The sequence below is a fragment of the Diadema setosum genome, chromosome 14 (genome assembly GCF_964275005.1).
Source record: "Diadema setosum chromosome 14, eeDiaSeto1, whole genome shotgun sequence".
Lineage (NCBI taxonomy): Eukaryota > Metazoa > Echinodermata > Echinoidea > Diadematoida > Diadematidae > Diadema > Diadema setosum.
The window spans coordinates 17263103-17276470 of record NC_092698.1 but is presented as its reverse complement, the minus strand read 5'-3'; the positions used below and the strand labels follow the sequence as shown (position 1 = coordinate 17276470).

At 38.3% G+C, this 13368-nt stretch overlaps 1 protein-coding gene and 1 pseudogene across 1 annotated transcript in view; both read right to left on the bottom strand.

Annotated features, from left to right (window-relative positions):
- LOC140237678 (glutamate--cysteine ligase catalytic subunit-like) overlaps nt 1-12765 on the bottom strand; it is a 48602-nt gene extending 35837 nt beyond the window's left edge. Inside the window, exons 1-4 of the mRNA XM_072317606.1 lie at nt 12616-12765; nt 11257-11357; nt 9651-9761; nt 5718-5789 (exon numbers count right to left, since the gene is read on the bottom strand). Of these exons, the coding sequence (XP_072173707.1) occupies nt 5718-5789; nt 9651-9761; nt 11257-11357; nt 12616-12765 (434 nt within the window). The remainder of the gene's footprint in view (nt 1-5717; nt 5790-9650; nt 9762-11256; nt 11358-12615) is intronic.
- LOC140237795 (uncharacterized) lies at nt 2845-4391 on the bottom strand (annotated as a pseudogene).
- Nucleotides 12766-13368: the final 603 nt, after the last annotated feature.

The following is a 13368-nucleotide window of genomic DNA, read 5'->3' as shown; positions in this document are numbered from 1 at the left end:
TATCAACTTGCTCATATAAATTTACTTTAATTACTTCATTCTCAATATGTTTCCTTTTTTCTTCTTCTTCTAAATTACATATATCATATGTTTCGATCAACTGAAACGCCTAAAGCCCCTTTTACACTTTCACGGATCGCATCACGGATGACCACGGATCGTCGATCCGGGATCATCCGTACTGTTTCCGGGATGACCGTGTTGACTCCGTGAAGTCATCCGGCATTATCCTTGATCGTCCGGCATGTCCGCGGAAAAAATTAAGCTTGCTTAATTTTTCATCCCGGACATCACGGACGAAAATCAATACGAACTCTTCCTTGTTGGCACCGTCTACTCCGTGTTGCTTCCGTATTCCTTCCTTGTAGGCACCGGCTATTCCGTGTTGCCTCCGTACTCATTCCGGGATAATCCGTGAAGACATCGGGACGTCCGTATTAGCATCGGCTCCATCCGGGATGAAAAATTCGTGTATTTTGCAAATACAAGCTCATGAAGTCCATTAAATTTGCTCACATCTTCCCCCATCAGTACAGCCAGCAACCCCTCATACTCTGTTCGTATAATAGTCTCACGAAAACCTTCAGTGACCCACACACATTTTCTTGACCTTTTTTTTTTTGTGTGTGTGTATGTTTGTGTATTTTGATTTGTGTTGTTCTGTTTTGCTTTGTTTATGTGATGATGTTCCCGCAAAATGAGAGTTTGCAACAAAGAGATTTGCCTGACGTCGACAAGCCGAGGCATACGTAGGCTGCTGTAGATTTTCTGATTTGCTTGTTATTAGCTCTGGAGGCATGTTGCCCGAGAATGATAAAGTATCAAAAGCAAAAGTAAATTTTATCTGTCAACATTTTTGGGATATCCGTGTAAAGACCGCGAAGGGACCCAGTTGCATCCGTGCTCTTCCTTGATATGGCCGTGTTAGCTCCGTATCGTTTCCGCTGTGGTCCGCGTTCGTTCTTTGTCTGTCCGTGTAGGCACCGTACTTGTCCTTGTAGCCTCCGTACTTGTCCGTGTAGACATCCAGTTGGCATCGTATTCACACCGGCATTGAGAGGAAAAAAGACATTTTGCATGCCGGAACACCACGTATGACGATCCGTGGTCATCCGTGAAGCAATCCGTGAAAGTGTAAAAGGGGCTTTAGCAATAAGATTTGCTTTTTGTGATATATCTGTTACCGGTACCATCTTATCCATATCAAATAAATTACTACTAATATGAGTATTCTCCTTACCTTTCTGTAATCCTTTCACTTTTTTCCAAACTTTACCCACATCCGTCGTTCGATTTAACGACTGGCAGTATTTGAGCCAGTATTTATACTTTTCTTCTCTTATAACTTTCTGAGCATACGCTTTCTTTTCTTTGTACTTTACCAAATCTTCTGTCTTATAATGTCTTCCTACTCTATTTCTGTACCGATTTCTCTCTCTGATCACCTGTTCACATTTCTCTGTCCACCATGGCGCTGGATCCTTTCCTTTTCTTCCTCCTATATGTACCTTTTTAATATTTTCTTCTGCTACCTCATTAATCAAACTATAATCAAAATATATTTTTCTTGAATGCTCATATCTTCTATCACTTGTAATATATCCAAATGCAAACATTTATCACCAATTCTTTTCTTATATAAATTCCAATCAACATTTCTGAATGACCACACCTTTTTATTTATTCATGTTCCTTTTACATTAGAATATTTTCGAATCAATGAGCATTTTAAAACCAAATGATCACTACCAAAATTACTTTCCAATACTTTCCAATTTAATTCATGCGCAAACTTTTGTGAAGTAATGGTCAGATCTAAACATGACCAAAGACCCGTATGCGGGTCCAGTCTAGTTGCCGATCCATCATTTAACAAAACCAAATTATACTTTTCTAAAAGATTTACCACCACTTTCCCATTACTGTCCTCTTTTCTTCCACCCCATACTACACTGTGGGCATTGAAATCACCGAACAGTATGAAATCGGTAAAACAATTTTGAATCATATCTTCCAATTTACAAATATCTAATTTTTTACATGTATTATAATAATTTATAATTGAAACAGGTCTATTAAAAGAAAATACATCTATTCGTTGATACTCTTCAGAAGAAGGGGTTTGTATCTCTTGAAAAATGATAGATTTATGAGTATAAATCACCAAACCGCCTCTACCTCCTGAACCTCTGTTCTTAATAACAGATTTGTAATCAGGTATATTGAAAACATTATAATCTGTAAACCAACTCTCTTGAATACATATAATATCTGGTAAAATTGTCCGTTCTTTACCTTCTATCAACTTTTTGTAAAATTCTGTACCATGAGCATTCATGCTCTGGGCATTCCACTGTAAAATATTGAATACTTTATCTGTGCGACGGAAAGTATCCTGTTTGCTTTGAGTATTTTGCGATTCACTGAAGGCGTTCATGAATGAGTTCGGGTGACACATTTTGTATGTCTATAAGCATCGTTTGGCTGCTTCAACCACAAGTCTAATTCTGTTAGAATGGGTTGTTTCTTTATCCAGATTATTGATGATGAAAGTGTCGAATGACAGAAAATCAACCTTAACATTGAAAGATGACGCGGACGGTTGTTCTGGTTCCCCTGTTGGCTCTTTTTTTTTTTTTTCCTCAACAGGTTCTCTTTTTTCCGTTTGATGGGTTCCTTGATGTACCATAATTATTTTCTGTTTCAGAGGCGGGCTTGATTGTATGCATTCGGGGTTCCTCTTTTTTTCATTCTCTTGTGATAAATTCTGCTGCCTTATTTCACTAGCCTGTTGTGACGTCTCTACTTGTTTTGAGATTTGGATATTCGTCACAGTCTGCTGATTCATTTCTGTGGATTGTTGCAACTTTGTTTTGCGGCTTGAGCATACGACACCTTGTTTTCGAATTTGAGCGTCTGTATCTCTTCCGCTTCTTTGTAGTAGATGCAGCCTTGGTATGCTGCCGAATGGTTTTCTTTGCATCTAAAGCACTTTGGGTTGTCCTTTGTTTGACATTCCTTAAAGTGGTGGTTACCACCACATCTCACACATCTTATTTTCCCCCTACACTGGCTTTTTACATGTCCGAATTGTTGGCATTGGAAACATCGTGTGAGGGGAGCTACGTATTCGTGCACTCTGTATGTCTGATACAAAAATGTGACAGATGTGGGCATTATTTTGTTGCGAGTCAAAAAACAGTAGCACAGAAGGGGTGGGGCCTATTACTCCTTCGATCCTTTTTTTGAATCGCTTCACTTGAATGACTCCTTGGTCCTTCAATAATTCTTGAAGCTCTTCTTCAGTAATCTGCTCATCAACTCTGTGAATGACGCCTTTGCTACTCACCACCTCTGATTGCATTCTTTCGACTTTCGCAGAGACCCCTGCCAACTCACTCATTTCTAAGGGATGTAGCGACCATCTCTTTGATTGACTCCTGTGTGTTCTGCATGAATGATTTCAGAGTAGCTTAGTCTTTTCTTACCAGCCGCTTTCCCTAAAATCTAAAGAGGACAGTGTCCAACAGCTCAAGTAAATTAGTCTTATCTTGCCAGCCGCTTTCTATAAAATCTAGAGAGGACAATGTCCAACAGCACAATCAGATTAAGTAAGGGTGATGTGAAAAAAACAAAACAAAACAAACTTGAACGTGAGGACTACGCCCTTCATTGTACGGACAAAGCACCGACGATGTCGCTACAAAATAAAGAATTAACCCCCTCAAAGCCACAATCCCAGATTGCTGGTGATTTTGTATACATTGTTCAACAGGTTGTGAACAGTGATGACAGTTACAATACACCTGTTGGTAGACCTTGGCAGTCTTTGAAAATGAGCTTCGACACCAAGTATTCTTCCAGTTTGGTCGAGGATTGAAGTTCATAAGACTGGAGTGAACGACGGATAATGCAAGCTGGGTTTTCTATACGAACTGCTTAACAATGTCGAGGCTTTCCGCCCGTATTCATTCGCTCCGCTCTAAGGCATGCATCGGCGTAAAATGTCAGAATTATACAAGAGTCATCTCACGTCCAAACACACGCAAAGCAAGGCTCAACTTGCGTCTCTCTTAAATTCAGTACAGTACTTGAAGTTTGAGATCTAATGCCCACCTCACACACACACACACATACACACACACACACACACACAAAAAAAAACTGTTGACAAGATGACTTCATATTTGCTCATTAGAATACTGTGCTTCAAGTCATAATTTTCCTATTCCTTACACTGGTCATTCTCCCATGAAATCTTTGAAACATAATTTTTCGTTCAAAAATCAGATTACATTTTAATATTCAAGCATTCCAAAACTAAAGGTTATGGAAATTCCCATGTAGCATGTATATACCAGGTCAGTCGTGACCACCACAGTTGGAGTCATGTTGGACGAGAATGTGTAGTGACATGAACATGGGGTACATATTTTGTCGTCGGCCTGTCGTTTTGTTTCTCTCTCTTTCACCTCCTGAGTAAATGTTAAAAAACAAACAAATAAACAAACTATGCGGTGTGGAATGTGTACGCAAATCACAGGGCTTTTACTTTATGATGAAGGCTTTACACTTTTGTGTGATAATGGTGTATTTTCACATTGTTGGAGTATATGCCGACTGGGCATTACATGACCCTCTTTGCACGGATTAACGAACGCTCCAGTGGACATGCGTGGGTGAATAAAAGTCACAAGTTCAAAACGCCGTTAGGCCAGCGTACAAACACCATCAGCGCCTCCCCCTATAGTAGATATATAGACCAGTTCGTAATTCCACTTTGCGCATGAGCAGAAAAAGGTCATTTGTACCAACAGGCATTTTGGTTTATTAATTCACTGAGATAAGCATCTGTAATGTGATGATTATTCATGTGATCCTTATCTAAATAGTGCTTGCCAGCACATCCACCTGACAGCAAGCCTGGTATTTGGCAATATCAAAAGAAAAAGGTTGTTATTGCAATCAATACGAAACAATGAATTAGATGCCTGCTAAAGTGTCAACTGACGGACTATTCTGGTCACCTGGTCTAAACACAAGTTCATCCTTTGTTTGAACGCGAATTCCATAAATTGTAATGTTGGGCAGCTTATGCATTATACTGCTTTGAAAACGAGTGATGTGCCTAACCAACTGAGAAAAAATAAAGGTCATTTGTACCAAGGTGTACGTGAGCTAATTACGAACTGGCTTATTATTATGCTTGTTCGTTTTTATAGGTGGTGTACCACAGACAGCATGGTGCTATTCATGCCTGTGCAATAACAACAGGTGGATTCTTGATCCTCATGGTATACAAGCTATTAAAAAAACACACACACACAGACACAAATATAGACACGGACATAAACGTAAAAACATCACAATGGTTGGACATTTAAAGGTCCTGTTTACCTTTGGGAGCAGTGATATGAAAAATATTCACAAAACATCCTACCACATAAAATTTGTGCAATAAAACCTAAGATATAAGGAGATATCACTGTTTTTCTCATTAAACCATAACTGTAGACGGTTTAGTCTGGAAACATTTTTATTATAACTATTGTTCACATTTTGTTTATTTCACAATACTTAACACCGACTGTACTGGTTCATATTTCTACATTGGTTGTTTCTATCCCTAACTCACATTTTAGAACTATTTTGAAGCACTAATGCTGGATTTTTGTTCTATCAAATAGTAAATTATGCCTTTAACATCACATAGTCACCTTGGAAACGCGGTGATAGTAACCGTGGTTTCTCCCTTCTCTGCATCTAGAGAATCCAAAAGTTGCTGTCTCCTGAAACATAATCAAAGAGAGATATAAAAACACCGTTTAACTAAACACACCATGGTCTTTGCGTAGTACTGCCCCCCCCCCCCCCCCCCAAGGAAAAACGCAGTATCTAACATTTTTGGCGATTTTCACTTTTTTGCATAAATATAGTCAGTGGACAATCCTTGTTCATATGACATATTCAGATTTTTGAAAAAATGTTTGGAAAGCTACTTTTCCGTAACTGCCAAACGCAGTATCTACACTTAACTTGCACTTTCCCCAAGGAAAAACGCAGTATCTACATGATGAATATTTCCCCAAGGAAAAACACATTATCTACAAAGCTAGTCTTAATTACCAGACACTGTTATTTATATATGTGAATACTTTGCCGGTTGTTCTGTAATTTGAACGTAAATTACTTTCTTTAGATATACTTGCTCAATAATAGACATAATGTTCAAAATATCTAACCGAAACAATACTGATTAGTAAATATTTTGATGAGATCGTGATCCTAATATAAAACACAGTGTGTGATTAAGACTAACCGAGTGCACATTAAAACAATCTATAAAATGGGTTCAAGAATGTAGCCAATTGGAAGCGCTGAAATGAGTCACGTGTGCGTGTATTAATTTCTCACTAACATGCACGGCCTGACGTCACAATGTTTACACTAGCAGTGCGCACTCAATCAGTTGTTACAAGTGCGTCGCGCGCTACTATACGCGCTGTCAATCCTGTAAACAACTTCTAGTTCGGGCTGCCGGCCGGCCTTTCTTGTGTGCATAACATGTGTGGCGTACGTATACTCTTATACGTATTATGTGCGGGATTTCCGAGTGCGACGTGCAAATGTTTGTGACGAACATCTTCGGACATCTTGACTCTTGAGCGAGTGCTACATGTAGCTGACTGGTATTGACCCACAAAGGTACGTGAAAAATGCTGTTAGTTTTCGACCCATTTTATAAAACAAATGATGCACAGGATTATTTCGTGGCTTTAGTGGAGATGCAGCTCACTCTCGGGTATTTACAATGTAGTGCAACATGCACTCGGCTTCGCCTCGTGCATGTTACACAATATAATTGTAAATACCCTCGAGTGCGCTACATCTCCACTAACGATATCCTGTGCATCATTTGTATAACACCCCAACACTTTTAATGACAGCACCCAGCTAGCTGCACTGAGCATGCAGTCAGCACAGGGCCCGGCTAGTCAGCATGTACAGTGTGTAGTGTTCTACTTGGATTAAAACAAAATGTTGCCGCGGGGAAAATTACTCGTGAGCCTAGCCCTCAAGAAAAATTGGCTATCTGCAGATAATGAGTAGGCCTAAGTTATTCAAAACTATTTCAATATTGAAAGAATAAAGCTGATCGTTTGTCACACGAAGCGAGGTAAACACAAATGCATGTTTGTCACACGAAGCGAGGTAAACAAAAGCGAGGTAAACACAAATGCATACATTTGTGTTTACCTCGCTTCGTGTGATAAACGATGAGCTTTATTCTTTCATATTCTACCTCGATGATGAACATCTTCCGTACTTTTTCAATATTAACTTGTTGTGAAGTAACTTTGTTAGGCCTAGACCCTAGTCAAAATTCCTCAGGCTCCGAATCCGAAAGTTTCGGCGAAAGGCAATAGATCTAATTTGTGTTGTATCGGATAAACGTCACTGGTTAAACATGTTAGACCCTTAGATCTAAGTCTAAGTCTAAGACTAGTCTAACTTGTTAGACAGTAACGTTTGAGTCTTGCGTCTCTTTTCTAACGTTAGACCTAACGTTAATCAGAACTTTAAGGGTCCGTATTCCGAAAGTCTAAAGAAAGATCTAGTGTAGGACTAGAATAAGCCTACTGCTAGGGCAGGCCTGTTTATAAAAGTAAGAAGTCTAAAACTAAAACTTAACCACTTAGAATCCTATAGTCTAATGAAGTGTCAATGTTCAATTATCTACTCCATACCATACTGTCTTGTTCTAGCTGACAATAGATTATGTAAAAAATAGGTAAATGGACAAAATAGAGACAGTTAAGAATAAGTTCTAGTTTAATTCTTATCTAGACAGTGTCTAGACCCTAGTGAGACTGGCGGGTTGTGTAAAATGCATGCATGTTCCCATGCTGCATGCTACAACTTACAAGTAAAAAAAGTTACATTACAAATTTACATGACATAAAAAACTTAGGTTCAATTCAGAAGGAATAGGCATAGAGCGCGGATGTCACTTCGATCTAGACCGGTTCTAGATGTATTTTTTTCTAATTAAAGAGTCCTGTCTCGTGTAGGGCTTAGACTAAACCTTCTACTATAAAGTTCTACTTCTAGGCTATTTTTTTTTTCTGTGAGTATCGTGCATATATAGCCTGAGGCTGTAGACCCGTGTAGCCTGCTACGTAGCCAGCCTAGAATAAACGATATAAAAACTAGTCTAGATCGATCTAGGTCCAGACCTCCGATTTAGATCTATTTTGGTCTAGACAGACTCTAGCCTAGACTGTACAGATCTAGATCTAGTATTCTAGATGTTTGTTAGCGGCTAGGCCATGTAGCATCACATTACAGCCCTGGCAAGCTTCATATTAAACACGTAACGTTACAGCAAGATCGGTCTGGGAATGTAAGCAAAATGTTCCAAGAACGATCTGTTATTTGTTAATGTTATGAAACCTGCTCTGTAATCAGGGCATAGGCCTAAATGGGGGGATAGAGGATGCATCCCCCAGGGCCAGAGGTTGAGGATGGTGCATCATGAATAATTGTACAATGGTGTATACATGCATACGTAATTATGGCAGAAGATTAATCCTAGTCATTCCGCTGTAGATACTGCGTTTTTCCTTGGGGAAATTCGTTCAATTGTAGATACTGCGTTTTTCCTTGGGGAATGGTTTCCCCAAAGTATCTACATTTTCATCAATAGCTTAAAAACAAGACAAAAACACAAAATGATATTTTCCAGGAAAATTGGTAGCTAGATAGACTAAAATTCCACAATGAAGGAATCTTTCAAAAGAGTATATTTTCCAGGGGCTTTGGCAAAAATATAAAATGGTGAATATCTCGGTTGTTGAGAAATGGAGCTGGATGTAGATACTGCGTTTTTCCGGGGGGGGGGGGGCAGTAAAACTAGGAACGACAAAAGCAGGAAGAAGATTATAAAGACTTTTGGAAGGAACTTAATCTCATCTTTGGAAACTTGACAGCTTTTGTTCATCAAGAGTATGACGCTTCTCTTTTTCCAATTCTCTTAACTTTCGCTCTTTCTCTCTCTTCATATATATATATACATATATATATATATATACATATATATATATATATATATATATATATATATTTACATATGATATATACTGTACATATATTTATAATATGTATTTATTTATTCATTTTATACATAATACATATAATATCGACAAGCACGCACACACATTATAAGGCTGTAAACATAAATATATGTTATATATATATATATACCATTATATATAATTATATATAAATATATGAAGAGTTTGTTTGCAAAAACCGATAAGTCCATATTGGCCAAATGGAGATATTTGCGATTAAAGGTCAAGAAAAATAAAGAGAATAATAAGGAAATTTTTGCTTCTTTTGACCATAACTTCAAAAATATACCTTTATATGTAGTGACCAATATATCATTTAAAAGGTGTTATTTTGTACTTTATGACAGAGATCCTACTTCAAAATCTTCAAAAATGGACTTATCGGTTTTTGCAAACAAACCCTTCATATATACATATATATATATATATATATATATATGTGTGTATATGTGTGCGTGTGCGTGTGCGTGTGCGTGTGTGTATATGGTGCCTGATTGATTGATAACCATCTGATACCTTGCTTTCATGCTTGCCTCCACGGTGTTAAGCTGGGCGATACCACCGTATGGCTTCGGAGGTGTACTCTCCACGACGTAGCTTGCGTACTCCGGGCCCCAGACCGACTCACTTTATATAACAAAAGTTACCATTCCCTACGTGAATGATTGCCATAGTCATTTCATTGTCATCATAGCTTATCATATAACGTACCTTTGAAAACTGACAATGGAGTGGACTGACATGATAATTTCTGTCACCGAATCCATAAAAGATAATAATAATGATATTGCATTTCTGTTTCACGATTCCCTTTTATACGTTGTTTATGGGTTTGTTTGTTTGTTGTTGTTGTTTTTTTTTGCGTTCTTTACACCGTTTCAGAAGACTTGTCAACGAAACCGAGTGCAAGCCAATGGAATGACAATACATTAGAGTCATTGTACGGAATTTCTTCTTGAGAACTGTTCAGTAAGAGAAAGTGCGCTTATGGGGGGGGGGGGGTAGGGTAGAGAGTCATCATCACTTTTTTTTTTTTTTAACAAAACACCTACATGTATAGAGGAAGAAAACACGTGTTTGTTGCAGAAAACTTTCATCGGATGGGAAAACATGTATTGCAACAAAGTAAAAGTTTCAGCCAACTGATGTAATTCATATGACTAGCAAACTTTCGTCCACTGTAATAATTATACAATATTGTGGATTTTCTCAGGCCGAATTATTTCTAAACATCTTCGCTGCCTGTTGGTGATACTTTTGGATCATTACAGCGTAGATAAGTAGGCGGCAGTGCGTAACGAGAGTCCTTATTCCAGCAGGATTGCATAGGCTTTGAATCAGACGATGATCCCTACTTTACGATGTCCACGTAATTGACCCGAGAGGTTACTTTCGGCAAGGATTATTATTAGGTCAAAGAAGCAATATGGATTTTAAATAAAGGAAGACTAATCCTGCTATAGGAGTAGGGACTGTGGGTACACACTGTCACCTACCTATGCTCCAGTGATCCCAAAGCGTCACCAGATTGGTGGCGTAGGTGTCAGTCAATCAAAGCCAAGTCACAGCTAGCCAGTCAAATAATAAAGGGGGTTGAAGATTTAGTTTTGATTTTGTCGTGATACTCATTTGTTTGTTTGGTTTTGTCCAAATGTTTTGTTTGGCAACCTGAATTCCATCTCCCTTTTGAGCTGCCTCTTATGTGATACTTCTTTTCCTTCTCCTACGATAGTATAGAGTGCCGTAACAAATAACGGGCATGCTGCCAACATGTGCAGTTTGAAACTCAACCTATAGGCGCAGATTGACTATAATGATAGTATTAAGGTGAGACAGTTACAACGGCCAAACTATTTACGTGTATGATCATTGTTGATAAAGTTTTGTATAAAAATCGACGACTCTTTACACATTTTATGCCCAAAACCTCTACACATTGAAACGCATTTATGATTAAGTAATACAGCCATATAAAACCAAAAACTGATAACTTGTCATCAGTATTCAAATTGAGCATGGCTTGTGTAAGGCTTTGCTTATATTTTGTGATGAATAGATAAATAGTGAAAAAAAAACAAACAAAAAAAAAAACCCACAAAAATCTGAAATTGCTTTTATTTACTTTTCGCTCCGCCGCCGCAGGACGGCTAGAAACTTGTTAGATTCCAATAGCACGCGAGCACTCGCGGCCTCATGGTCGAATTTTATAAGGGTGTGTTCAATCTGGTGGGAGAAATAAAGATAAGCGGATAGACAATGAAGAAAGAAAATGTACGTTGTGTACTGTAATATGTTTAAAATCATATGAATTATAAATGTATGTATTTAATAATAATAATACATATATGAATATTACACACATAAACATAATTATAATTACAAGAAAAAATGCCACTCGCTATAAAATGTTTAAGTTCGCTGTGACAAATTAGATAAAGTGATAATTTGATTGCTTTTCAGCTCTATCGGTATGCAAGAAACAATGTTTCGAAATAATTTGTGTATAAAAAAGAAAGAATGCAAACTCGTCCTATAGAAGAAGAGTCATCTTTGCTTATAGTCGTGATGTTTTAAGAATAATTCATGTCAAGACAGTGATTAAGATTTCTTTTCTTGAAGTCATGTCAAGGCGAGAAGTTGAGAGAAGATTTAGGTACAAGCGAATAGCAGACTTGTGAGACGAAGACAGTGATGATGATGAGGATGACGAAACAGCATTAGATAGCGCCATTTATCTGTAGAAACATTCGGAGGCGCCCGGCTCCCAATATGTAACACATCATTCACAAAGTTGCTGGAAAAGATAGGACTCTGGTTCGAAGACCGCATTACCCATTCAAATGCTTCATATTCCATTCTATGATAGTAACAAACATTACCTGGTTTGAGAATGAACAACGTAAGTACATGTTGACCTGTGTTGATTTACTATGTACCCTAACATCACTTTTACAGCCATAACGAATACACGAATAAAAATAAGTAAAGACGCGCCATGTACTCTGTATAAGTTTGTTCTTCTGCTTTTCTTCAGATTACTTAGATACGTCAATAAACCCCTTCCAAACCAAGACTCTGTCAATATGTATCAACAGTATCATTGCTACAATACTCATATGATTAATAAAGAATATTGGTATGCACCCCCCCCCCCTCAACTGAACATAACTTACATGTTTCCATGTTACTATCATTATCAAAAGATATTGCATCGCATATACATGTAAGTCCTTTAAGATTTTATAACTTTCTTACTTTTTCGTCCGATTCTAATCGTGGGATTTACAATGAGGCAAATTAGTAGGATATGCTGCTAATTCTGTCTGTGTGAATGCGGCTAAAGAGACTTCCGTCTCTGTATTTTGCTTGATGCCATCTATGTTTACTTGAAATTGTTCAAGCGACCACGCAGTGGAGCTTCACTTATACCATGGAGCTAAGTCAAGCTCCATTTTTTATACAACATCGATGTGATACGTACCTCGTCCCCCCACAGAAGCGGATCCGGAGGGCGATTCTTCAGTCGGTTATAGGCGTGAATGAATTGTTGCACGCCGTGTTTCCGTACGTAGTCGGTGTATTTCTTTGTCCGCTCCCAAGAAAGCGGCTCCCCTTTCGAAAGGTTTCCCATCTCTTTACCTCCTTTTTTTAATGGCTGTAGCCTCAGAGTTGAACAAAACGAAAGATAAACCATTTGAGTGTTGTCATGTCAGAAATAACGTATTTTTTAGGTCCTAAATCGAAAGGTTGAAAAATGCACAACATAGACCCCGTTTACAGTGCGGGGCTGGGCCGAGCTCAGGCCGAGCCCAGGCTGAACCCGGCCTCAAATTGCAGTACTTGGCCCCGCAATTTTGTCCGTTTACAGTAGAGGGCCGCGATTTTAATTCAAACCTTTCAACATTTTGTCGTAGTGGCGCTCTGCTTGTAAACAATCAACTATTATTGGGAGCGCGCCGGTCACGATTTTGTACCGCTTTGGCCCAGCTTACGTTTACGGTGTGTCACAAATGTACACACAAGTAGTTATGTACATGTATCAAGGCTGTATGCATGGTTGTTTTAATGTGTACATTGTATGTACACAGGGTGACCAGAATAATGGAGAACATTCTATATGATATAGATATAGTACATACAGGCTGACCAAATCAGTGGAGAATTTTTTTACGTGGTATACAATGTAGCTATAGTACATGTATGTATGTGACAGGAAATACATTATAGCTCACTC